This window comes from Mustela erminea, chromosome 1 (assembly GCF_009829155.1).
Source record: "Mustela erminea isolate mMusErm1 chromosome 1, mMusErm1.Pri, whole genome shotgun sequence".
Taxonomy (NCBI): domain Eukaryota; kingdom Metazoa; phylum Chordata; class Mammalia; order Carnivora; family Mustelidae; genus Mustela; species Mustela erminea.
The window spans coordinates 11,932,508-11,958,796 of NC_045614.1; the positions used below are offsets into that span (position 1 = coordinate 11,932,508).

Genomic DNA, 26,289 nt, shown 5'->3' on the forward strand with positions numbered 1-26,289 from the left:
ATTGCTAAATACATTAAATGTATTTTCTTGCCATGGAATGTTACTTTAAAATGGCTCCTGGGTTTTACATAAGTGTTTTGTATCAAATGCATTACCAAAATCATACTCAGTCCAGAGGTTTTCAGCTGCCAACTCGCTACTCCCAGTCAACCCATTATCTTCATAGTGAAAGGTGTTGTGTTTTCCATATTTAACATCCCTTACACCTTTTTCTTCTTGAATTGCATTAGCTGTAATGTCCCAGGTGTTGATAAACAACAATTGAAATAGTAGACTTTTTTTCATCTTTCAAACTGTCATAATTTTTTTCTTCCAAGATTTTATTTAAATTCAAGTTAGTTAATATGTAGTGTAGTATTGGTTTCAGGAGTAGAATTTAATGATTCATTACTTACATATAACATCCAGTGTCCATTCCTTCAAGTGCCCTCTTTATTCCCCGTCACCCAATTACCCCATCTCCCTACACTCCTCCCCTACAGCAACCCTCAGTTTGTTCTGTATAGTTAAGAGTGACTTATGTCTTGTTTCCCTCTCAGTTTCCATCTTATTTATTTTTCCTTTCCTTCCCCCATATTCATCTGTTTTGTTTCTTAAATTCAACATATAAGTGAAATTGTATTTGTCTTTCTCTGACTTATTTCATTTAGCATAATACCTTCCAGTTCCAACCATGTCGTTGCAAATGGCAAGATTTCATTATTTTTTATTTTTATATTCTAATTTTCTGCATGACACAATTTATCATTAAGATTTTTTTCAATTTATGGCCCAGTTATTGATCATTTCTTCTCTTTTTTCTCTTATTTTTAGACTTTTTATTCAGAGAGAACTATTCTCAAAGGTTATATATCTTCATATAAATTTATATTTATCTATTTTCTTCTGAAAGATTGTATGGTCTCTTGTTCCCCACTTAACATTAAACATTGAAATTTATTAGGGAACATAGGTACCTGGCTGACTCAGTCAATAAAGGATGCGACTCTTGACCTTGGGGTCATGAGTTCAAGTCCCCTGTTGGGTGTAGAACTTATTTTTTAAAAAAAGTAAATATTAGAATCACTAAATCATACACCTAAAACTAATATTACACTGTATGTTAAATAACTGGAATTTTTTAAAAAAACTTTCTAAAAAGAAATTTATTAGGGAATACGGAGACAGATTTAACATTATTTTTTCTTGTTAATCACGAAACACTTACTGCTCTAAAAGACACTGTAAGATATCTAAGAATTTTAAAAATGCAAGTTAAGTTGATAAAAATATTTTTATATATCCTAAATTATGGTGAACATCTTATAAAATTACAAAACTCCAGGATTATACTTTTGAAAGAAATGAAGCACAACTCTTACTATAAATTTGAGCAGTATTGTGGGATTTCATACCAAGGCAAAAAGACCTAAAGGTAAGTAGGTGTTGTAAATTAATATTTTTTGGAGAAAGTATGTAAATATTATAGAAAAATTTAAAATTATTAATGAAATCCCCAAAATGCACATACTTTATAAATACCAAAAAAAATCATAAGCTTTCCTAATGTAATAACAGTATCAGAGATACAATTTGGGAGAATATCATTATTCACAACATTAAGCTAAAATACATTAAAATACTGTGTAGAAATCCTGTCATTTTTGGCACCATGAATGAACCTGGAGGACATTATGCTATGTGAAATAAGGCAGACATAGAAGTACAAGTACTTGCATGATTCCATTTACATAAAGTATCTAAAATCGTTAAACTCACAAAAGCAGAGAATAGAATGTTGGTTGTCAGTGGCTGGGAGGAGAGGAAATAAGGAATTGTTTCTCAATGGGTGTAAATTTTCTGTTGTGCACGTTGAGTAATTTATAGAGATCTGATGTATAATATACTGGGTATAGTTAATAATACAGGATAGGACACTTTAAAATATGTTAGGAGGATAAATTGTGAGTATTCTCAACACACACACACACACACACACACACACACATCTACTCAGAATAATACAAGGAAACTTTGGGAGGTGACAGATGTGTTTGTTACCTTGACTGTAGTCATGATACCACAGGTGAATGCATATGTGCAAACTTACCAACATGTATATATCAGATATGTGCAGTTTTCATAATCAACTATACTTTGATAAGGCTAGGAATAAAAGATGAACTTATGTGAAGACAAACTCAGTATTTAGAAAGTCTAGGACACTAAAATCAACAGATGAATGGATAAAGAAAATGTGGTATACATACATAATGGGATATTGCTCAGCCATAAATAGAGAATATAATCTTGCCACTTGCAACAACATGGATGGATCTAGGGGATATCATACTAAGTGAAATCAGTCAGTTAGAGAAAGACAAATGTATGGTTTCACTCAAATATGAATTTAAGAAACAATATAAGTGATCATAGGAAAGAAAGAGAGACAAACCAAGAAATAGACCCATAACTCTGGAGTACAAACAGAGATTGCAGAGGGGAGGTGGGTGGGGTGTGATTTAAACAGGTGATGGGGAGGAAGGAGAGCACTTGTGATGAGCACGGGGTGTTGTATGGAACTGTTGCACCACTAAATTCCACAACCTGGAACTAATGTTACACTGTATGTGAACTAACTAGATTTTTTTTTAAGCTTCTTTTTTTATTATTAATTTCTTTTTTTTTTAATTTCTTTTCAGCATAACAGTATTCATTGTTTTCGCAGCACACCCAGTGCTCCATGCAATACATGCCCTCCCTAATACCCACCATCTGGTCCCCCCAACCTCCTACGCCCCCTCCCCTTCAAAACCCTCAGGGTGTTTTCCAGAGTACATAGTCTCTCATGGTTCATCTCCCCTTCCAATTTCCCCAAATCCCTTCTCCTCTCTATCTCCCTATGTCCTCCATGTTATTTCTTATGCTCCACAATAAGTGAAACCATATGATAATTGACTCTCTCTACTTGACTTATTTCACTCAGCATAATCTCTTCCAGTCCTGTCCATGTTGCTACAAAAGTTGGGTATTCATCCTTTTGGATGGAAGCATAATAGTGTATATGGACCACTGGCCATTGCTCCTATAAACATTGGGGTAAGATGGCCCTTCTTTTCACTATATCTGTATCTTTGGGGTAAATACCCAGTGTGCAATTGCAGGGTCATAGGGAAGCTCTATTTTTAATTTCTGAAGGAATCTCCACACTGTTCTCCAAAGTGGCTGCACGAACTTGCATTCCCACCAACAGTGTAAGAGGGTTCCCCTTTCTCCACATCCCCTCCAACACACGCTGTTTCCTGTCTTGCTAATTTTGGTCATTCTAACTGGTGCAAGGTGGTATCTCAATGTGGTTTTAATTTGAATTTCCCTGATGGCTAGTGATGATGAACAATTTTTCATGTGTCTGATAGCCATTTGTATGTCTTCATTGGAGAAGTGTCTGTTCATGTCTTCTGCCCATTTTTTGACATGATTATCTGTTTTGTGTGTGTTGAGTTTGAGAAGTTCTTTATAGATCTTGGATATCAGCCTTTTGTCTGTACTATCATTTGCAAATATCTTCTCCCATTCCGTGGGTTGCCTCTTTGTTTTGTTGACTGTTTCCTTTGCTGTGCAGAGCTTTTGATATTGATGAAGTCCCAAAATTTGATTTTCGCTTTTGTTTCCTTTGCCTTTGGAGACATATCTTAAAAAAATCGATTCCATTTACTATATCACCAAGAACCATAAGATACCTGGGAATAAAGCTAACCAAAGAGGTAAAGGATCTGTACTCGAGGAACTACAGAACACTCATGAAAGAAATTGAAGAAGACACAAAAAGATGGAAGACCATTCCATGCTCTTGGATCGGGAGAATAAACATGGTTAAAATGTCTATACTGCCTAGAGCAATCTATACTTTTAATGCCATTCTGATCAAAACTCCACCAGTATTTTTCAAAAAGCTGGAGCAAACAATCCTAAAATTTGTATGGAATCAGAAGAGACTCCAAATCGCTAAGGAAATGTTGAAAAAGAAAAACAAAACTGGGGGCATCACGTTACCTGATTTCAAGCTTTACTACAAAGCTGTGATCACCAAGACAGCATGGTCCTGGTAAAAACAGACACATAGACCAGTGGAACAGAGAGCCCAGATATGGACCCTCAACTCTATGGGCAAATAATCTTCAATAAAACAGGAAAATATATACAGTGGAAAAAAGACAGTCTCCTCAATAAATGGTGCTGAGAAAACTGGACAGCTATATATAGAATAATGAAACTCAACCATTCTCTTACACTGTACACAAAAATAAACTCAAAATGGATAAAGGACCTCAATGTGAGACAGGAATCCATCAGAATCCTAGAGAAGAACATAGGCAGTAACCTCTTCGATATCAGCCACAGCAACTTCTTTCAAGATATGTCTCCAAAGGCAAAGGAAACAAAAGCGAAAATAAACTTTTGGGACTTCATCAAAATCAAAAGCTTCTGCACAGCAAAGGAAACAGTCAAGAAAACAAAGAGGCAACCCACGGAATGAGAGAAGGTATTTGCAAATAACAGTACAGACAAAAGGTTGATATCCAGGATCTATAAATAACTCCTCAAACTCAACACACACCAAAGAGGCATTTATATCAAAAAATGGGCAGAAGATATGAACAGACACTTTTCCAATGAAGAAATACAAATGGCTATCAGACACATGAAAAAATGTTCATCATTACTAGCCCTCAGGGAGATTCAAATTAAAACCACATTGAGATATCACCTTACACCAGTTAGAATGGCCAAAATTAACAAGACAGGAAACAACTTGTGTTGGAGGGGATGTGGAGAAAGGGGTACCCTCTTACACTGTTGGTGGGAATGCAAGTTGGTGCAGCCTCTTTGGAGAACAGTGTGGAGATTCCTTCAGAAATTAAAAATAGAGCTTCCCTATGACCCTGCCATTGCAATCCTGCATATTTACCCCAAAGGTACAGATGTCGTGAAAAGAAGGGCCATCTGTACCCCAATGTTCATAGCAGCAATACCCACGGCTGCCAAACTGTGGAAAGAACCAAGATGCCCTTCAACGGACAAATAGATAAGGAAGATGTGGTCCATATACACTATGGAGTATTATGCCTCTATAAGAAAGGATGAATACCCAACTTTTGTAGCAACATGGACGGGACTGGAAGAGATTATGCTGAGTGAAGTAAGTCAAGCATATTTCTTGACTTAGAGAGTCAAGAGAGTCAATTATCATATGGTTTCACTTATTTGTGGAGCATAACAAGTATCATGGAGGACATGGGGAGTTAGAGAGGAGAAGGGAGTTGGGGTAAATTGGAAGGGGAGGTGAATCATGAGAGACTATGGACTCTGAAAAACAATCTGAAGGGTTTGAAGTGGTGGGGGGGTGGGAGGTTGAGCTACCAGGTGGTGGGTATTATAGAGGGCATGGATTGCATGGAGCACTGTGTGTGGTGAAAAAATAATGAATACTGTTATGCTGAAAATAAATAAATTAATTCAAAAAAATTTAAAAAAATTTAAAAAAAAGATATGTCTCCAAAGGCAAAGGAAACAAAAGCTAAAATGAACTTTGGGACTTCATCAAGATCAAAAGCTCAATGTGGTTTTAATTTGAATCTCCCTGATTGCTAGTGATGATGAACATTTTTTCATGTGTCTGATAGCCATTTGTATGTCTTCATTGGAGAAGTGAACTAACTAGATTTTAAATAAAAACTACACACACACACACACACACACACACACACACACACAAAGAAAAACTCTTAACTACAGAGAACAAACTGGTCGTTTGTGGGTGAGGATTGGGTGAAATAGGTGAAGGAGATGACGGAGTACACTTATCATGATGAGAACTGAGACATGTATAGAATTGTTAAATCATTATATTGTACACCTGAAACTAATCTAAACTTGTATGTTAACTATACTGGAATTTCGAAAATAATTTTTTAAAATGTATAGATAAATAAGTAAATGCGAAACTCTAGGACACTATATTTATAAATTCTATTTTTGCTGAAACTATATAGGGACATTGATACTATAAATGAAATATGAATGATGATTAAAAATAATAATATTGGTGGGGTTTTTTTAGCAGAAGGAACACGCAAGGTCCAGAGGATCTAAGATAAAGAAATTACAGAAAGGCAGTACAATGAAAGAACCTGACAAAGATTAGAAGATTTGCCTGGCATTCAGGAATTATCCATTCCCACAAGCACTGAGCAGAAAGCACAAGAGCAGGCATCAAGGATGACTGCTTAGGGATGAAGACAAGCACTAGAGCAAGGCTCCTCAAACCTGGTGTGCACCAGAGTCCCCAGGAGGGCCTGTCAAGGCACAGAATGCTGGTTCCTTACCCCAAGTGTCTGGTTCATTAGGTCAGGTGGGCCTGAAAAATGTGCATTTCCAACACAGTTCCCAGGTGATGCTGATGATGCTGGTCAGGGATCACAATTTGAGAACCACTGATCTTAGAGAAAATTTTTCCAGGTAACAATGGTAACCATAATTTGTCAGCAATGAAGGCCAATCATTAGTCAAAATGAATGATTTCATGAATCCCCTGAGTTTGGATTAAGGAAATTACTATCATTCTGGGAAATGCTTATTTGGAGTGAATCTTGTGCTGCTTTTTTCCTCCTTCTGGGCAAACCCAGTAGCCTCATGGAAAGAGGAAACCAAACAGGAGTTGGGAATTTTCTCCTCCAGGGATTCTCAGAGGAACTGAACATGCAGTCTTTCTTCTTTGGGCTGTTCCTGTCCATATTCTTGGTCACCTTCACTGGGAACCTGCTCATCTTCCTAGCCATCTGCTCAGACTCCCACCTCCACACACCCATGTACTTCTTCCTCTCCAACTTGTCCTTTGCTGACATCTGTTTCACCTCCACCACCATCCCCAAGATGCTGCTGAACATCCAGACTCTGAACAAAACCATAACATATGAAGGATGCCTCAGCCAGATTTTTTTTTTCATTGTATTTGGATGCCTGGACAATTTACTTCTGACCGTAATGGCCTATGACCGCTTTGTGGCCATCTGCCACCCCCTGCACTACTCAGTCATCATGAACCCCAGGTTCTGCGGGCTCTTGGCCCTGGGGTCCTGGTGTATCAGTGTCATGGGATCCCTGCTCGAGACCTTGACACTTTTGGAGCTGTCCTTCTGCAAAAACATGGAAATCCCACACTTTTTCTGTGATCTTCCTGAAGTCCTGAAGCTTTCCTGTTCTGACACCCTCATCAATAACATAGTGGTGTATTTTGTGACTATTGTCCTAGGTCTTTTTCCTCTCTCTGGAATCCTCTTTTCATATTCTCAGATTTTCTCCTCCATCCTGAGAATTTCATCAACCAGGGGCAAGTACAAAGCCTTTTCCACCTGTGGGTCTCATCTCTCAGTGGTCTCCTTGTTCTACGGCACAGGCCTTGGGGTCTACCTCAGTTCTGCAGTGACTTCATCTTCCAGGACAAGTCTGGTGGCCTCAGTGATGTACACTATTGTCACCCCCATGCTGAACCCCTTCATCTACAGCTTGAGGAACAGGGACATGATGGGGGCCCTGGCTGCATTCCTCAGGAAGGTGGTGCCTCTCAGCATCAGGACCATTATAGGACTCTCCTGAGTACCTGGGCACACGATACTGAAGACCACAAATCTTTGTTTCCTTCATGCAATATTTTTTATTTTTCCTAATTTTACATGTTTTCAAGAAAGACTTTCCTTGGTTCTTCCCTGCCTTCTATTTTTCTTCAGGTTCCCTTGTAGATTCCTTTTTTCATTTTGTAACTAGTAATTTTAACTTGATATGAATAGAACCTGCTATTTTCTCAGTAACCTTCAGTGATGGTTTGGACTTCTTGAAAAATAAATCAAATCTCATGTTTTAATAGACATATCCAAGGTGATAGGATGCGTGCCTAATTGGTAAACGTCACCTTGCAAACTCATTTAGATGTTTTCTGAGGTTATGTGAATAGAATCAAGTCAAAGATTTGTGTCCAAAACTATGAGAAAATAAATTTCTATTGCTTAAGCCACCAGTCTGTAGTACTTTGTCATCACAGCCCTAGCAAACTAATACACCCTGCTTCCACAGGAGATTTCTACTGACACAGACCATGGGCTAGAGGCAGAAATTCTGCTTTGAGATTGGGATCCCAGGCAAATCTCCCAAGAGTCAAATGTGAAGTAGGATGTTCTATAAGCATCTTGCCTTTGCATGGACTTTTCCAGTCACTGGCATAAATGTTTTCATGGTGACTGCAAATAAGTTAAAGAATTCTTGGATTCCTTCTTCCACATTCTCCAATTTACATAGCTCAAGGGTTCTCTTGGGATCCTAAAGAATGGGGAGAGGCATCCCCAAACATACCTGTGTTGGAATGTCCCTTCCCCCTTGAGAGAGTTAGGTGCTCAAGTGAAGTTTATTTGATTTAGAAAAAGCTAATATTGTGTTCCCTAGACAAAAAGATTATAGAGTTAAGTTATACCCATGATGTCTGGAATTATGTTACTCTCTATTTACTTGGGCTTTCCCCCAGTTTTATTAAGGTCTCATTTAATGTCCCACCTGATTCATTAGGCTTGCCCATATAGTAAGGAGACACAGAACTTCCCGAGGTCAGCATGGGTGTCTGAGCCAACTGGTTTCCGGAGTCAAGAGTTAGGACTACAAGATGCTGCTACTCATCCCTATAGGAAGCTGCTTCCTCTATTACCAGCCATGGGTGTATGAAGTAAAGGGTTAACTGGAAGGGCCAGGGGTACTCAAAGCCTTCATAGTCCAGAGAAAGGATTTGCCTTTGATCAGCTCCCAGGAAATAACATCTGAGTCCTTGGAATATCCTCCCTGATAAAAGTGTCTTTGTAACCTAGGGCCCTGTGCTGTGCCAGGTTGTCTATGCTGACTGTGTAATTTATGGTGAATGCCTGTTTTTGTTCACCTGGGGCCCTGGACAAGACTATATTCACTTGACTTCTGTGGGGGCTGAAGCACTCCATGCCTACAAGACAGAGCCCCCAATAAAAATCCTGGACACCAAGGCTAAGTTGAGCTTCCTTGGCTGGCATACGTACTGTCACACATCATTGCTGAGAGAATTAAGGGCGTCCATGGGATTCCACAGAGGGGACAATTGGAAGCCCATATCTGGTGTCTTCTGGACCCTGCACCAGGCAACTTTTGTCCTTGCAGATTTTAATCTGTATCCTCTCACTGCAGTAAGTCATAAATGTGAGCATCAAAGCTTTTACAAGTTCCACGTGTCCTAGAAAATCACTGAAGGTTATGGGGACCCCCAACACGGAGATCATGAATATTGTTTTATTATAATAAATGGTAGTTTTCCTTTACCTCTTTCAATTCCACCACTCCTTGAGAAAATAAATAACACAAGCTGACCCCTCAGCTTGTGGGACCCCAAGCTGTCCTCACCCCCAGTCCCAGGAGAAGAGTTTCCTCCCTGCCTTGCTCACTGCTCTCCACAAGTTCTCCCCATGCACTTAGAGAGAAATGGAGGCTTTGGACATCCTTTCGTCCCTGCTCCTTTATCTCGGTTTCCACCAAACAAGCCAGACAGAACATGTGTGTTCAGTGCACAGTCATTCGAGCAGCAGGTCTTCCCTAGGACATCCCCCCCGCCCCCACCCCAGCCCTATTCCCTCCTCTCTGAGCGGCAGAGCTGGGGGCCCCTCACATGGCACTCTCGTTGCCTCCCCGTCCCCTGGACGTCCCCTTCTCTTGTGCCATGAGTGACTTGTAGGGCTTCCCCAGGCTGGGGAGGGTAAGCTCAGCTTCCTGCAGCTCCAGCTCCCGCTGGGACAAATGCTCAATGACGGCAGCTCCAATAGAGTCCCCCAGGACATTGGTCATTGTGCGAAGTCGGTCACTGGGGAAGGGTGGGGAGAGAGAAGCCACTGTTAGCTGAGATTTGAAGAGCTCATGGAGGAGAGGGTGCATCAGGGTGGGAGGCTCCTTGTGTCTGGGATGTGGGGCTCGTGTTCCATCCACAACCACATAACCTCAAGCAGGTGCCTCCCCCTTGATGTCCTCAGTTTCCCCTCCTCCTAACAGATGTAGGTTGGATCAACTCTGATAAACTCACATGTGATCTTAGCACTGCAATTATTTTTTTTAAGGATGTAAACATCTGATAAAGAAAATTAGGGGCTGTGGGCTGAACAGCATACAGGATGAGGAAGGTAACAACTGTGAGCAAATCAGGCCAGCCTGGACCCTGTCTAAGTGGGACTCAGATCCACCTGACTGTTCCTAAATGGGAAGGAAAGTCCAGATTTTTTTAATGTAAGCCTTCTGTTTTTCAAAGTTAAATATTAAAAACACAAACTAAAAACAACAAAAATTTGCAAGCCAGCTCTGTCCCATGGATCACCTTTTTGTGACTTCTCCAGGTACAAGGGCTTTTCAGGCTCATCGGTAAAGCCCCCATTGCTCATCTCCTCCCCACCCTACTCCCCAGGTTAACTCTATGGGATTTGGGATCTACAGGCCATGGTTTGGAGTATTCTCCAAGACTTTCCTTCTACTCTAAAATTCTACAACTCTGTCCTTGCTGGAATGAGGGCTCACGGGTTAAGGGTCTCACAAGGAAAGCGGGGATGGGGTTGAGGAAAGATAGCACGAGGGCCTGAAGAACACTCACAGGAACCAGTCCACAGCTATGATCAGCGTGATGTCTTCAGTGGGCAGGCCGACCGATGTGAGCACAATGACCATGGTGACCAGACCTGCCTGGGGGATGCCAGCAGCCCCAACGCTGGCTGCTGTCGCCGTGATACTGTACATGAAGAGAGAACACAGGGAGAAGGCAGGAGGTGGGAAGGAGAAGACGAGGAAGAGAGTGAGAAAGGGCACAACAGAAGGGAAGAGGTGGTTCCCTGGAACATCTTAAATTAAGTGCCTGAAAATAAAAAGCAGCCTTCAATAAATGTATTCTTTCAACTCATATTTATTGAGCATCTACTACATGCTAGACACCTAGTAGAAACTCCCTTAAAAGAAAATCCCTGCCCAAACAGAGCTTACATTCTAGTGGGGGAGGCAGGCAATAAACAAGATGAATACTTAAAACATATACTAAGGCAGAGGGTGCAACAGAGAAACAGTTCAGCCTACGAAAGTCCAAACCATGCCACTTTAAATAGAATATTCAGGAAACACCTCCCTAAGCAGTTGACACTGGACCAAAGGCATGAAGGATGTAAAGTTTGCTGTTATATTTAAAACCACCATACGGAACCTCTGGGTAATGAGACCCAGGGATCCATCCTTCTTCTCAGAGTCTCAGGTTATTAGGATGCACAAGCCATACTTTGGAAAACACTGGGCAAAGGGATCTCCCACCATAGCATGTGAGAGAAGATGGGACTGAAACATCTGGCCAGTTCCTAATAGCCTCAGGTTTCACAGTCTCATCTTTAGCCTCATTTGGCATGGGTAGCTGGGGTCTTCCCACATCCCCCCTCCAACATTCAAAGCCTCCCTTGACATCAAGAAGCTGAGTCTCCCTCCACCCCTAGCCAACCTAACGACTTCTTAGATCTCACCTGCTGGCAGATCCCACCCAAGATCACCTCACCTGATGGTCGTGATCTGGCCCAGGTTGAGCTCATAGTTGTTGACTTGGGCGATGAAGATGGCGGCCAGGGCCTCATACAGAGCAGTCCCATCCATGTTGACAGTGGCCCCCACAGGCAGCACGAACCTGGTGATGCGTCGGTCCACACCCAGGCCCTCCTCCAAGCAGCGGAAGGTGATAGGCAGTGTTGCAGAGCTAGGGGAGAGAACCCTGGAGGCTGAGAATGGGGAGTGGCAGGAAGGGACTGGAGTAGCCATGGGCCAAAGGAGGGATTCTGCTGAGAATACTGGGAGATCGGGTGGGAGCCGGGGCAAGGGGAGGATGGCAGGAGCATAACATCTCAGAGGTTGGTAACTGTGCATGGGGAATAAGGGCTCTTCATGATGCAAGAAGCACATGGCAATGGTAGTCCCCTAGGTTGAAGGTCTCTCGACCCACTTAAAGGCAACAGCTTAAAGCTAATTACTAGACACTTATTCATGCCACTGGTGAACTTCCCACTCCCAGAAAGGAAAGGACTAGGGCTCTACTGACCTCCCACACCCTCAGGGTTAAAAGAGAAGTATTACATAGACCCCTAATCCCCACTCATGTAGCTCAGGGAGCAACATCAGCTACACTAACCCTTCCGGTCTCTCTCCCCACCACTCCACAGCAGGGGAAGAGCAGTCGAACTGACTGGGGAGTTTAGTTGAAGGAATGGACATCTCACTTGGAGTTGGCCTGTCCGCAAAACATGTGGTCTGGTCAGCTTGATGTCATGCAGTGAGAAGCCTGATCTCAAAAAGAAGGCCTCTGGGGATCCAACCCTGTGGTGATCAGGTGAGTGTCATTCTGGGCTACAATGGCATCAATCTTATTGGCCAAAGACCAAAAGGTGCATTCTCCAGGCAGCATTATGAGCAATAACAATGATACTATTCTTCCATCCAGTTGGCTCTTGTGATACTTCTCAAACCGCTTTGAATTTGGATGACGGGGGAAGGGGAAGCTCTTTACTAACCCTATAAAACCACAGAAAAAGGGGGAAAGGAAGAGAAAGGAGCCAAGTGAGCTCCCAGAGACCACTTTGAGGGGAAATGAGACTCTGAGCTAGAAAATGACACAGAATAGGGAGCACCTTGGTCCTAACCTCAAATTGGCAGCTGGTTCTCCTCCACATAAAATAGAGAAATAGAAAATGTGGAAAACAGGTCAGTAGAACCAGTTTGGGACAAAGATCAGCACCCAGGTGTTGACTGGCCTGCAGACCTTCAGGAACCACTGACATTACCACATAGCTCAGATGAGGTTTAGTACGGGGATTGAGGGCCAGGACTCTTAGGAGGGCCTGTGAACAACTGACAGTGAACCTCAGAAAAGTGCTGGGGGTGGGGGATGAAGCCATACCTGGAAGATGTGCCCATGGCAGTGATGAGGGCCTGCAGCATGCCCCCAATGAAGGGGAAGGGGTTCCGGTGGGTGATGAGGAAGTAGATGAGGGGCAGGACACCACCAGCATGGAGGAACAAGCCCACAATGACGGTCAGGGTGTACATGCCCAGCTGACCCCCCAGGACAGCCATGTCCTCCATCTCTAGGATCTTCCCAGCGATCAGGAACAGGATCCCCACAGGTGCATACCTAGGCCAAGCCAGACACCTGTCAGAGTGCCCTCATGACTTCCTCTAAACGTCAGAGCTGGCATCCCCAAGGCTTTGCCCATATAAGACCTTAGAGCCAGGCAGTGCCCATCATACAGCACCCTACTCTGCCCCAAACCTCCCCACATACTGACAAACAGGGATGGACCCCATAAACATATCCCACTGCCTCTGCCTGCTCACCCACAGATCACACCTAGAACAGCAGGGAGAAGTTCCTACAACTCCAGCGCATACAATCTTATAAGGTTTCGCTTTCCTCCACTCCACCATTCAAGTCCCTCCCCAAATAGTCACTTCTTGGGACTCTTTCTCTAGATGTGGCCCAAACATCCCCTATTACTGGCCTTCAAACTTCCCTTATTCACCACCTCCAACTCTGTTTGTTTCAATGTGTAACCTCAATGTCCCTGTTCTCTTTCGTGTAAGTGCATATTCTCACTCACTCACTGGCCCTGAGTTATTTCACCTGAATTTCCCCAGACATCCCAAACCACGTCTTATCAAATCATTTATTTATTCGACCACTCTCTTGAGCACCTACTCTGCTCCAGTCACACTGTCCCTGCCCCTGTGGCACATACATTCTAATGGGGAAAACAGGCAATACACATAGGAATGCCTAATTAAAAACTTCAGATGGTGAGAGCTGCATAGAGTCCCTCAGTGTGCTGCACCAGTGTGAGTGGTCTGGAAGGGCCTCCCTGGAGATGTGACGTTCACACAGTGGCCTGAACGATGTGAAGAGACACATCTATCTGAAGGGGAAGCATTGCAAGCACCATGCAAAGACCCTGAGATGAGCATGAGCTAGAAGTGCTGAAGGAGAAGAGAGAAGACAGTGTTTGTGAAGTGACAAGTGAGAGGACACAGAGTGAGTTCATCAGGGGCTCACCTGTGCTCCCCACAAACCAGCGCATCTTAGTCTTGCAAGATGAGACACTGGCACCTGCCAGTGGTGCCTTCATTCACCCATCACCAGGCTTCTGCGTTACTCCTCTCTTTAGAAAGTGAAGACTACACTTGGTGGTTCTCATGGTAGAGGCATTGGAGGGCAGGAGGAGGCCAGGACCTCTTGGGAAATTGGTACAATAGCGTGGGTCAGAAACTATGAGACCCACCCTGAGGTGGTGGGAAGGCGGATGTGGAGCACTCTTCTGGCCACATCTATATTCCCCTGGGCTCAGCTGGGCTCATGGTGAGACCAGATGGGAGGCTGCTGAGCTGTCTCCCAGTTTTCACCTACCTCTCTGCCTGCTCTGTGAACACCCTTCCCAGCTCCCTCATCATCATCCTTCCTCTTCATTCTCCACGAAACTCCTCAACCCTAGGTCAATTGCATGGGGCTTCTTTCCTTCTACATTCACCCAGCCAGCACATCTGGATAAATTCTGCCAACAACACCTCTATAAGTTTATGGTTTCCAATACAGTTGAGCTTCCATCTTGTCAGTCTTCTTGCCTATCCTTGATAAGCTCCCCGCTCAGCTCCTTTTCCAAGTTTTAAACTTGGCCTCTAGCCCCCTATGCAACTTTGTAATTATTGGAGATTAGGTACAAAGTCTTCCCCAGTTTGGCCCTGGACAGTCTTGTTAATATCTTGCACCACCACTCCCAACTTACCCTGTGCTCCTACCTCCCTGAACTCCCCACCAACCTCCAGCCAACTCAGGTTCCTGCAGGCTTTGTATGTTCTCTTTCCCTGCTTGAACAGCCTCTCTCCATTCCTGTCCTATTGGGTTCCCACTTGCCTTTTAAGACCCAACTATGAGGCAACCTTTTCCATAACTCCCTCTTCACCTTACCAGGCAGAGTTCACTGCATATCCCTTCCTTGGCTGCTCACTTCTTCATGTTCCCAACTCTTTTTGAACACCCCTTTGCTCTAGAACATTCCACCTTGTAATATGCTTATCTAGGATGTGTCTGTCTCCTCCAAAATTTCATAAGCTTCTTGGGGACAGGAGCTGAATTCAGCATATCCCTGCATTCTAGACAGTTAACCCAGGAAAAGGTCTCCTGAATGAGTAAAGGAATTGGTGAAGGAATAGAGAATGGTAAAATGGATGCACGCATGCATCAACTAAGGAATAACTAGTGAGTGGATAAACAAATAAGGAAATGAGCAAATGAGACACAAATGATCAGGTGAGTGAATGAATGAGTGTGTTAAGTGAATAAATGCAGGGAATACATGAGGGAGTGAATGGGAGAATAACAAATGCAGAGATGAATGAGTGGGCCAAAGAATGAGCTTGACTGAATACACGGCAGAGTGAGTAAATCAATCAGTCAGTCAAACAATGGCTTCATTAATGCGTGGATGAGTCTGTGAATGAGTTTATGAGTGAATGTATAAATGAGTAAATCAACCAATACATACATGAATAACCTTGGCAAAATGGCCCAATGGCCCCTTGAGCAGCTGCCCCATAGCCTGACTTCCCAGTCCTGGTTCCACACTTCCCATGTGCCATCACCTGTCAGCCCTGTCAAAACCCAGCACTTACCAGATAATAATGCCCACCATCCTCATAATAGCCTCATTGAGGCTGTCGAAGAAATCCCGAAGGACTCGGCCCTTGTGTTTCATGCCACCAATGACCAGCCCAAAGGCCACAGAGAAAACCACAAGGCCCAGGGCATTAATGCCATTGGCTGAGCCAGGCACAGGTACAGTCTCCTCGAAGCTCAGCACCTCCTGCAGAGTGCCCAAGGCCCAGGTGACATTTTCCAGGAGGCTAGTTCCGTTGTCCATTGAGGACGGGGGAGGCATGGAGGTGCCTGGCTCAGATCCATTCTCTGTCCTCACTATGGTCCTGGTTACCAGCCTCGTGCTATACTGTGTCTTGAACTGAAATATGGAGAGATTGGGGCCAAAATCAATTCATCAGAATCTCCTGAAGAAGTTTATTTAGAACACCAATTCCTGGTTGCTACCCCTGGATAGTCTTATTTAGAGGACCTGACCAATGCACAGAAGATCGAGTGAAGGAATGCATGAATAAAGGAGTGAACAACCAATGCATGGAAGAATGAGGAAAGAGTCTGCCTTTTTCAAAGCTCCCTGTTCAGAGAGACTTGGGAAACGCTCTCCTCAGTCATCTATGGTGAGATGCCCTGGTTCCTCCTTCAGCACCATCCCCAGGCAGCTCTTGGCCTAAGTCCTTTTCTGTTATCTTCCCTTGATCATTTCACCAATGGGAGGTACATTCTTTCTCCAAGACTCTTCCAAATGCCCCTTCCCACTGCACTGGCATGCTCTTCTTCCCGTGCCTCACCCCAGGACCACTCACTCAGCATCAAGCTACCCCCCACCCCCAAACCTCCTTGAACACACCGTGCACTTCCCGCTGACCTGTTTGAAGCAGGCCTCGACCAGGTTGGGTGGAAACATATTTCTGCAGAAAAACATCAGAAGAAGGGAGGTGGTTAGACCTTGGGAAGGAGTCCAGGGTGATAATAGTAAGAATAATAGCAATACTACCAACCATAATAGTGGCAGCCAACAAGTGAATGCTTACTCTAGACCAGGTACTGAGCTAAGTGCTTATCTAAAGTTAAAGTTATCTAAAGTATCTAAAGCTAAGTGCTTATCTAAACACAACAATAATTCTTGAAGTAAGCACTACCAAGGTCCCCATTTTATGCACAAAGAAACCAACACAGAGAGAACTTACAGATGTTACCCAAAGCAACACAGCTCAAAAGGGGTGCAGATGGACCTCAAATCCATGCCTCTCTAAGCCCTTCCATAGAACCCTATGCTACCTCAGACTTCAGTTCACACACATGTGCCAGTGATGCCTCAAAAAACACAGATAACTTGTGGACCTCAGATGTGGGTTTCCTCCAAGTCAGTGACTAGGGAAAAACCATCGTAAGCCTTGATTCTGGTTGGCAAAATTTAGCTTCTTTAAAAGAAAGGGAGCTTGTAAACACCAAATACCACTTGTTCTGAGCTCATTTCAAGATGCAGCTAAAGCCTCCAGAGCCTAAGGTCCAAAAGATCCTACCCTAGGAGTCAGCTACTCTCAGGATTTGCACAAGGCTCCAGGACATTAAATGGGTATCAATGAACTAGGTTCAAATTGGGTGTTGCATTTCCAGGCTGAATCAGCCCGTCCCCTTGAGTATTTCCTTGCCACCTTGTCTCTCCTTGAGTATGGCTGCTTGCATCTAAGGCCAGAGTTCCCATCAAAATTAGAAAGGACGTCACCTGACCAAGTCCATGAAGGCATCAGCTGTGGGGATGGTCTCAATGCGGCCCTCGCGGTGCAGCCCCTCCTTGGAGCCCTTCCCAGGATGGATGATGGTGACCATGAGGATACCAATGAAGACAGCAATGACCGTGGTCACCATGTAGTACACAGCTGCCCGCATCCCCATCCGCCCTGTTGCCTTGTTATCCAGGGATGCCATACCTGGAGGACAGGTGGTGCAACCCTGAGCAGCAGCATCCACACCCCACCACCCTCTCTCCCAATCATCAGCTCTATTTCCCTCATACCACCAGCTCAACAAGAATTTCCCAAGAATCTTCTTCTGCACCCCACCCCAGCACCCACGCTGCCATCATTTGACCCCTCTTATCAGTCTTCAACCCCTATTCTATTTTCCAAATACGCCTTCCACCCCATCCTTCATCCCAAGCCCCACTTCACTAAACTTCCTCTACTTCAAGCCGAACTTTCCAACTTCCACCCCACCCTCCATTTATGCCTGTTACACCATCATGTCACTTTCATTCCACTCTTCATCCTACTACTGACCCCAATATTATACTTCCCTCCAGCCCACCTTACTGTACCCTATCTGTGAGAAATAGTTCTTTTGGTGCTCCCTCCAAAAGCCCTTTACCAGGCTAACACAACTGCCCTTCAGCTACTGCGTTGCTGGCTCCCGACAGTTCATGTGGCCCCCTTCTCTGGAGAATGGCCCTCAGCAGAACAAAAGTTGCTTTGCCCAGAAATACCCCAGGGAAGTCCTAAAATCAAAGGCTGCCTGGTACAGGGATTCAGAAGGCCAGTTCCTTTAACTCAAATAGTGGCAGAGCTGGGAAGAACAATTCTGTAGCTTTTCTCCTGCTCCAGAGTTATCCGTGGGATAAGGCTGAGAGGCCGGCCTCCTTCTGAACCCATCTCTGCTTAGATTTTTTCCCTGCCCCATCTTGCTCCCCTTGCTTCCTCGTGGGTCTCTCTTGAATGCTATCTCTTGATATATCATTTGTGCAAATATCCCCATTTTAGGCTCTGCTTCTGGGAAACCCAACCCAAGAAACCACTCTTTCAGTCCCTTATCTTCATCCTCATCCCCAAATCTGGAGGTTGGCGATCCACCACTTAGGGGCTAAATATGGCCCCCTCTCTGTCTTTGTAAATAAAGGTTTATTGGAACACAACCACACACATTTGCTTACAGATGAATCTGCAGCTGCTCCTGCACTACCATAGCAGAACTGAGTAGTTGACAGAGATCACATGGCCCCCAATGTTGAAAATGGTTACTATTTGGACCTTTACAAAAAAAAGTTTTCAACCTTTGCTTAACTCATCCCTATTTCTACCCTGGCCCCCATCCACCATCCCGTCACCTTCATCTCAAACACTTTCACCCAATCCCACCCCCTGGCCCTTGATGCCATTCTATCTTCCCCGGCGGCCCTATCACAGCCTTTCTTTCACCTTTGGATGCAGGCTGGTATTTTCTCTACACAGAAAAGCACGGTAAAGTTACTGAGATAAGCGGCATAGGTCATATGGGGACTGGAACCTGAGTCTGATGAAGATCTAGGCTTTGGGCAAGAACTCGGGATAGGTGCAGGGCTCATGTTTGAGATTCTAAGATAGGGAGGTGATCCCATGCTTGCCATATCTTTGGCTCCAGGTTTGAGTCGGGACTGCAGGATGGGTCTCGGGGGCCAACACTGGCCTGGGCTCTCTCACCTGTGACCAGGCTGGAGACAATGAGTGGCAGCACCAGCATCTGCAGCATCCTCATGAGAAGCTCTCCAGGGAAAGAGAAGTACTTGATCTGGCGGTAGGTAAGCTGGTACGGGCGCAGGGCAAAGGCCAGGCTGACTCCTAGAACCGAAAGAAGGGCTCGTGGAATGGGTTGGGTCACTGGGCCCCATTTGTGTGAATGTGTCCTTATGCGGGGGAAAGCGGTGGGTGTTGCCAAGTGCATGTGCCGGTGAGAATGTGGGTGGAGTGATGATATGTGCGTGCAGGGAATTTCTCTGAGGTCTCTGCCCCTCCCAGCCAGCTCACCGATGACCACAGCACTGACGGTCAGCAGGATGAAGGCGTTCCGGCGCAGGAAGCGCAGCACGTGCTCACGTGTCATGGTCTGCAGGCGCAGGCGCGTGCGCAGTGCTCTCTGCTGCAGGCTCTCCTGCAGCCGCTGCAACCAGCCCACCCGGCCCAGCCGCTGGCCGCTCTCCCGCAGGAACAGGCTGTTCCCGTGGCTGCTCATGGTCTATCTGCGGGGGACAGAGGGGCTTTCTGGTAATGGAGAGGACAGAAGGTGGCTGTGGGGACAGGGGAAAGGGTGGACAAAGGAGGAACTCAGAATCCAAACACCAGGGGAGGGGCCATGTCCACCTGTCCACGTGGGATGTGCCCGTGGTGGGACACCTGAGAACACTGCCTGGGGCTCAGAGTTAAATCCGGCAAAAAAGGGTCCAGATCTCCACAATCCGCTCCCAGACATGAAGGAGAAGGAGACCACAATGTAATGGACACCTTTGCCATCCCTGACTCCAGAGCCCTCCTTATTTCATATCCTCACAAGCAGCTGGGAGTTGTCCCAGCACACAAACCAAACTAGAGAGCCTTTACTGAGCACCGACTGCATGCAGAGCCCTAGACAAGGCATCCTGGTGTTAGCCCCCCCAAATTAATATGGTTTGGTGTCTGGCCTGTTAGTGCTAACAAGTGGCCTTTCCACAATGACAAAATCAGCAAGTGTCTGGCAACCAGTGAGTGCCCAATAAATACAAGTGCCCTGCATGAGTGAGCAGAGGGGCTGTAGGTGGGATCCCTCAGGAAGGAAATGCTGACAATCCTTGACCCCAGTGGCTCTTCAAGATCCATTTTTTTTTTATTTCTTTTCAGCGTAACAGTATTCATTGTTTTTGCACCACACCCAATGCTCCATGCAATACATGCCCTCCTCAATACCCACCACCTGGCTCCCCCAACCTCCCACCCCCCGCCCCTTCAAAACCCTCAGATTGTTTTTCAGAGTCCATAGTCTCTCATGGTTCACCTCCCCTTCCAATTTCTCCCAACTCCATTCTCCTCTCTAACCTGTAACCTTATTTAAATAAATATCTCTTAAATGGAAAAGAGATCATTACTTGAAATGCAAATTATATTTTAATGCACATTAAACAAAATGCATGTAAAAATTAAAACCTGCCTATCCTTTACCAATGAAACATGTTACATGTATCAGGCAGCTTGTAGCATGAGCCAGAAAAACTTATTTTTGTGGACTCCTTCCTCCACTAAAATATATACATTATATTAAAATATTAAATTATATTTTTACAAGTGAATTGTTACAAAAATGAATATAGTATTTTGGAACTAGATAGAGAGAATGGTTGCACAACATTGAGAATGTCCTAAAGGCCACTGATGCCTCTTTAAAATGGTTGAGTTTCTGATATGTGAATTTCACCTAACATTATACATTAAACCATTTTCTTTGATCTAAAAGTGTAGTTCTTAACAATGAATCTTGGAACACTGAAAAAAATAAAATTAAATTAAAAAAATAAAAGTGTAATTGTTTCTTCTGATTTAAAAAAATGAAAACAAAATAAATAAATAAAATACAAAATAAGTTAAAACATTTCTGTGGATCCCTAAAAGTATCATGGGCCCAGGGCACTGGACATCCTATTCTTGAACGATAGACAGACTGGCCTGCAATGATCTCACAGGGGAAAAAAAAAAAGTGTGATAGTGTCCATATTCCAGGCAACCTGGGAATTCTGTTGACCCTGTAGATTCACTTCAGGCAAACAGTTGACCACACTGCCCAAGATCCCTTGCCCACTGGCTCCACTTTTGGTCTGACCAGTGGGAAGCAGCAGAATGGCTGGTGGGAGCAGCATTCTCCCTGCCACACCCCTGTTCAGCCAAGGTTGTGTTCCTCTGCCTCAGTCTCCTGTGTATCTATTGGCTATTTGGATGCCTTCTTTGAAAAAAATGTCTATTTAGTTCCTCTGTCCATTTGTTAATCAGATTGTTGTTTGTTATTGCGTTGTATGGGTTCTTTATATATTTAGGATATTAACCTCTTATCTGATACGTGGTTTACAAAAAAATGTCTCCCATTCTGTAGGTTGCCTTTTCATTTCCTTTAACTGTGCAGTGATTAGTGTGATGTGGTCTCACTGGTTTATTTTTGCTTTTTTTTTATGCTTTTGGTGTTACATGCAAAAAATCTTTGCCAAGCCCAATGTCAAGGAGCCTCTTCCCTACCTTGTCTTCTAGGAGTTTTATGGTATCAGGTCTTATGTTTAAGGCTTGGATCCATTTCAAGTTAATTTTTCTGAGTAGTATAAAATAGGGGTCCAATTTCATTTTCTATATGTTTTTATCCAGTTTTCCCAACACCTGTTGAAGAGACCAACCTTTCCCTGTTGGGTGTTCTTGGCTGCCCTGACTAGATAGAGGAGCTATTGCTACAATGACAATCATATTACAATATATAAATGTATCAAAACAACATGGTACACACTTTAAACTTATACAATGTTACATGTCAAATATGTTTCAACTAAAAAAGAAATACAATCCTTTGTTTCAGCCAAGGCTCTGGCCCTGTCCTCCTCCCTCCCTTCCTCCCTGCTGGCCCCGCCCCTTTCCCCGCCCCCACTCTTGCTGGTCCCTGAGTGTTACTACACCATTCTTACTGGTTCCCCTTGACTTTGCTCATATCTTTCCAGTTCTGCTTTTCCATTGTGTTGTTTCCTGACAAATACACCAGACTTATTTGGTTCTTAAAAAACTCCCCAAGCCAAAAGAAGGCAGTCAATATTGTTCCTGTGCTGAACTTCACCCAGGTCAGGGAATATGGAATATGGGAGTCTGAGGGAAGTCTCAGTTCCACCAGTAGTAGACCCCTGGATTTTTTTTTTTTTCTGCCACTGGCTGTGCAGTCACTTTTCTGGGGCCACTGTCTTCCTTGCCTTTTTCTGGTCCCCCATATCCAAAGCATGGGACACGTGCCTCTACTCTTCAGGCTCTGCTCCCTCCAGGTCCAAGCCCCATTCTCAATGCTAAACCCCAGTTGGGTCCATCACTGAAACCATAGTTTCACTGATTCTCACCTTGCAGTGAAAAATCCCAGATTTGGAACCACAGACTACACAGGAAACTCATAATTCCTCCCTCTCTCTAGAATGCATGTTCCCAGTCACCAAGCAGTAGCACAGAATTACCTGTGGGTCCCCAGGTAGTATTCAGCTGAGATCCCAACTAGCCACAAAGGGTCCAGAACTAGTTTTGTCTCCTTCCTTTCTCTTCCTTACAAGAAGCCGTACAGCATATGGCAGAAATGGACAAACCATAGTCTGAGAGCCAAATCCAGCCCACTGCTTGCTTGTATAAGTAATTTTATTGGCACAGAGCCACACTCATTTCTTACGTGTTGCCTATGGCTACTTTCATACTACAACATCTGAGCAGGGGTGTTGGGACAGAGAGTGTGTGGGCCACAGTACAATCTCTCTGGCCCTTCACTGACAAAATTTGCTAGTCCCTGTCCTAACAGAAGAGCATACCTGAGCTCTTTATTTCAAATCTCCCTCCACCTTGATGGAACTGGTCACTTTTGTGGGGCTTGGCTGGCCCAATTCACATGACGCTTAGAACAGCGCCTGGTGGGCACAAAATAGAGATCAACTGGGGTTGATATAAAGCAGAAACCCAACAGACACACAGCTGAGGGCAGAGACAAACACTGAACCCTGGGTTCTCTCTTTTCCAGTCTCTCCTGGTCCTAGGCATTCTCTTGACCCTGGTTTTTGTTGTTGTTTTTTTCTTTTTCTTTTTCTTTTTCTTTTTTTTTTAGACTTGCTGTCTAGGAAGTGGCCCTTCAAGTGTCCCCAGTCTGCAGGAGCTCAGGATGGGTCTCCCACCTTGTTTCCCCACCCTTGATTTTGGGGTGCAATAAGATGGGATGGCCACCCCTCCCTTGGAGCCAAAGGAAAGAAAGGAAGGGCCTCTACATCCTAAAACCAAAGCAAGCTCAGTGGGCAAATGTATGCTTCCTCTACATTTTATCTCAACACTCTGCTGGCCAGAGGAGTGAATGGGGGAAGGAAAGAGAGGAGAGAAATCACATACATAACATATCACGCACAGCTCCAAACGCACAGTCTCACACACCTCTGTGTGCAATTGACACAAATACCACCGCACAGACATACAGTCACACACACACAGAACTCTTCAGACACACAAGCCCATGCACACCTTCAGAAATGCAACCCCACTCCTGCAGTGTCGGCCATACAATCCCTACACACACAAACACACACACTTTCATGCACACCATCAGACATACAACCCCACACACACCTTCAAGACCCTGAACAATTCCTCTCCCTAAATGAAACTCCATACACCGAGAGCCACAGAGTTCTCTCATTCTCTCTCTCTCTCTCTCACACACACACACACACACACACAACTTGGGACTCAGACACAAAACTTCAGACATTCAAATTCCTTCCCACATTTAAGCACCCAGCCCACATACCTCTCTAGGAAGGCGAGACACTCATAAATTCAGCCTCCCACACACACAGCACCACCACCACCAGCCCACACACAACTTCCCAACCCACCACCGGTGTAACGGCGGCCAAAGTCTCAGTCACAATCAGTCTGTCCGGAGTTGGAGGAATTAAACACCCTGATGGGGATGGGAGCAGAGCCCTGGAAATGGAGGAAGCATCACGCACAGAGATGGAAACCTGCCCACGAACTGAGGCCACTGTCAGAGAGATGGGATGAGGAGGAGGGAGATGGGGTAATGAGCCCACATGGTAGGAAACTCACCAAGGCGACCTGAGGAGCGGCGGCGATCATGCTGAGGGGCAGCAGAGACAAAGGCGGCCGAGAGCTGGGAACGCGGACGCAGGGGCGCCCCACCCGCCTGACCCCAGGGTGGACCAAGCCCGCCTCGGATCCCGCCCGCCCCGACCCGACCCCAAAGCCCCTGGCCGAGCGGAGCCGCGGTGTCCCCACTCACCCGCTCCCGGAGCGGCGGGGGCGGCCTGCCTGCGCCTCGGCCTGCTCGCTGCGCCCGGATGCAGGTGCCGGAGCCCGGCGAAGCGCCGGGCTGGAGCAGCAGAAAGCCGCCAGGGACGGCGCCGAGCTGGCGCGGGGACAGGACGGCGGAGGCACCGGCGCGAAGCCGGGACGCGCTGTGCAGCGGGTGGGATTCCGGCTGGCCCTGCGCTCACGTGGGTGCGGGGGCGCGGGGCGGCCGGGGGAGGGGGCGGGATCCCCTCCGGGATGCCCCCCGCCTCCCCCGCGCCGAGCCCAGGCTCAGCCGCAGCGCGGGAGGAAGGGCACGGCGCGGGTGGGGAGGGAGGGGGATCCTGGGCTGAGCGAGGTGGGTGTGCTCTCCCGCATCCCGCCCCCGCCCCCGCCTCGGAGCCGCGCCTCCGAGCCCCAGCCTCCCGCGCCTCCTCCCCCCGGCCGCCCCCGCCGAGGCCCGAAAGTCCCGGAAGAGCTGCGGGACCCGCCCCGGTACCGCTGGGCCCGGACCCGCATCCCCCGAGGAGGTCTGGGCCAGACGCGGGGGCCACCCTCCAGGTGCCCCGGCCGCCACGTGGGCTCCGTGGTCCTGCTTCTCCCTTCCGGCACACAGCCAGGCCTTGGCCTCTTGGCCGCTGTGTGCCCTTGAGCCAGCCCCTCTCCCTCTTTGAGCTTGGCCTTATTTAAACAACGGAGATTACTTGGCCGACCCCACAGAAAATTAAAGCTGAGAAAAATTCGAGCGCGTGAGTGTGGAAATGCTGCGAGCCCCATGAAGCATCGTACAGATGGGAGATGAATAATTTCTGTATTGTTGTAATTAATATTATTCTTTGCTGTCTTTAGAGTGCACCTGGCAAAGTTGATCGTGCGTTTCTTCTCAAACGACACCGATTTGTTCGATTCCAACCCCCCTCTGCCTCTCCTGAAAGCTAACTGCCCTTTTCAAGAACTGAGGTCTCAGCCCCACAGGTCATAAAAATCAGTATATGTTTGTTACTGCTGTTGTTGTTATCGAACAACTGTTAAGGGGAACTTCCTAGCCTGGGCAGGCTCTTTTGCTTATAGTTAATCTACACACCCCTCTGAAGTAGATACCACTGCCCCCCTTTGATGAAGGGAAAGCCTTTCAGAGAGGTTCAGTAACTTTCCCAAGGTCACACAGGCAGGGAGCAACCTCCTGAGTTCCAGCTCTTTCTCTATACTACCCTACTCTCCTCCTTGACAGTAGCACCCCTCCCCCAGATAGGTGGTTCTCAAACTTAGCTGTACCTGGTGATTACCAGGGGATCTTTTAAAAATTCTGATGCCCAAGTGGCACCCTAGACCAATTCCATTAGTGTCCTTGTGTGGGGATCAGGCATCAGCGTGTTTTCATGCTCCCTGAGTGATTTCAGTGTGTGGCTGAGGTTGAGCCCCTGTCCTAGGTGACATGTTCTCCTGGACCACACCTGCAACTCCTCCCTGAACCCTCCCCACTCCCTCTTTTTCTGTAAGGGGCTGTGCAGGAAGATTCTGGTCTCTGAGCCTGAGCCTAGAGCTCCTGCCTTTCGTAGTCATTCACTCCACAAATATTTATCTTGTGTCCATGGGGGTGGGCTAGGCTGTGCTAGAAGCTGGGGATTGAGCAGGGAAGTAGGCAGAGCACCCCTTGCTCTTTTACACAAAATAATAACTAAATTGGAGAAGTTCTGAAATGGTTGATTCTCAGAACCTCTTTACACTCTTTTTATTTTTTTTTTTTTTTTTTTT

At 45.7% G+C, this 26,289-nt stretch overlaps 2 protein-coding genes across 9 annotated transcripts; one reads left to right on the forward strand and one right to left on the reverse strand.

Moving 5' to 3' along the window:
* Positions 1–6,568: 6,568 nt before the first annotated feature.
* Positions 6,569–24,640, reverse strand: SLC1A6 (solute carrier family 1 member 6). 8 transcript variants are annotated; one of them, XM_032313796.1, is made up of 11 exons: positions 24,527–24,614; positions 23,052–23,147; positions 19,522–19,733; positions 19,198–19,335; positions 17,472–17,676; positions 16,611–16,653; positions 15,763–16,106; positions 13,001–13,234; positions 11,612–11,806; positions 10,676–10,810; positions 6,569–9,901 (listed from the first exon to the last, which is right to left on the reverse strand). In XM_032313796.1, the coding sequence occupies exons 3-11, from the start codon at positions 19,724–19,726 to the stop codon at positions 9,706–9,708; spliced, it is 1,695 nt and encodes a 564-aa protein (XP_032169687.1). In that variant the 5' UTR covers positions 19,727–19,733; positions 23,052–23,147; positions 24,527–24,614; the 3' UTR covers positions 6,569–9,705. The 8 variants fall into 8 exon arrangements, with proteins under 8 accessions (XP_032169687.1, XP_032169692.1, XP_032169676.1 ...); XM_032313801.1 differs by lacking the exon at positions 24,527–24,614 and adding an exon at positions 24,334–24,364; XM_032313785.1 differs by lacking the exon at positions 23,052–23,147 and having other exon boundaries at positions 24,527–24,640.
* On the forward strand, positions 6,610–7,635 carry LOC116573638 (olfactory receptor 7C2-like). Its single transcript, XM_032313829.1, has one exon. The coding sequence runs from the start codon at positions 6,610–6,612 to the stop codon at positions 7,633–7,635; it is 1,026 nt and encodes a 341-aa protein (XP_032169720.1).
* Positions 24,641–26,289: the final 1,649 nt, after the last annotated feature.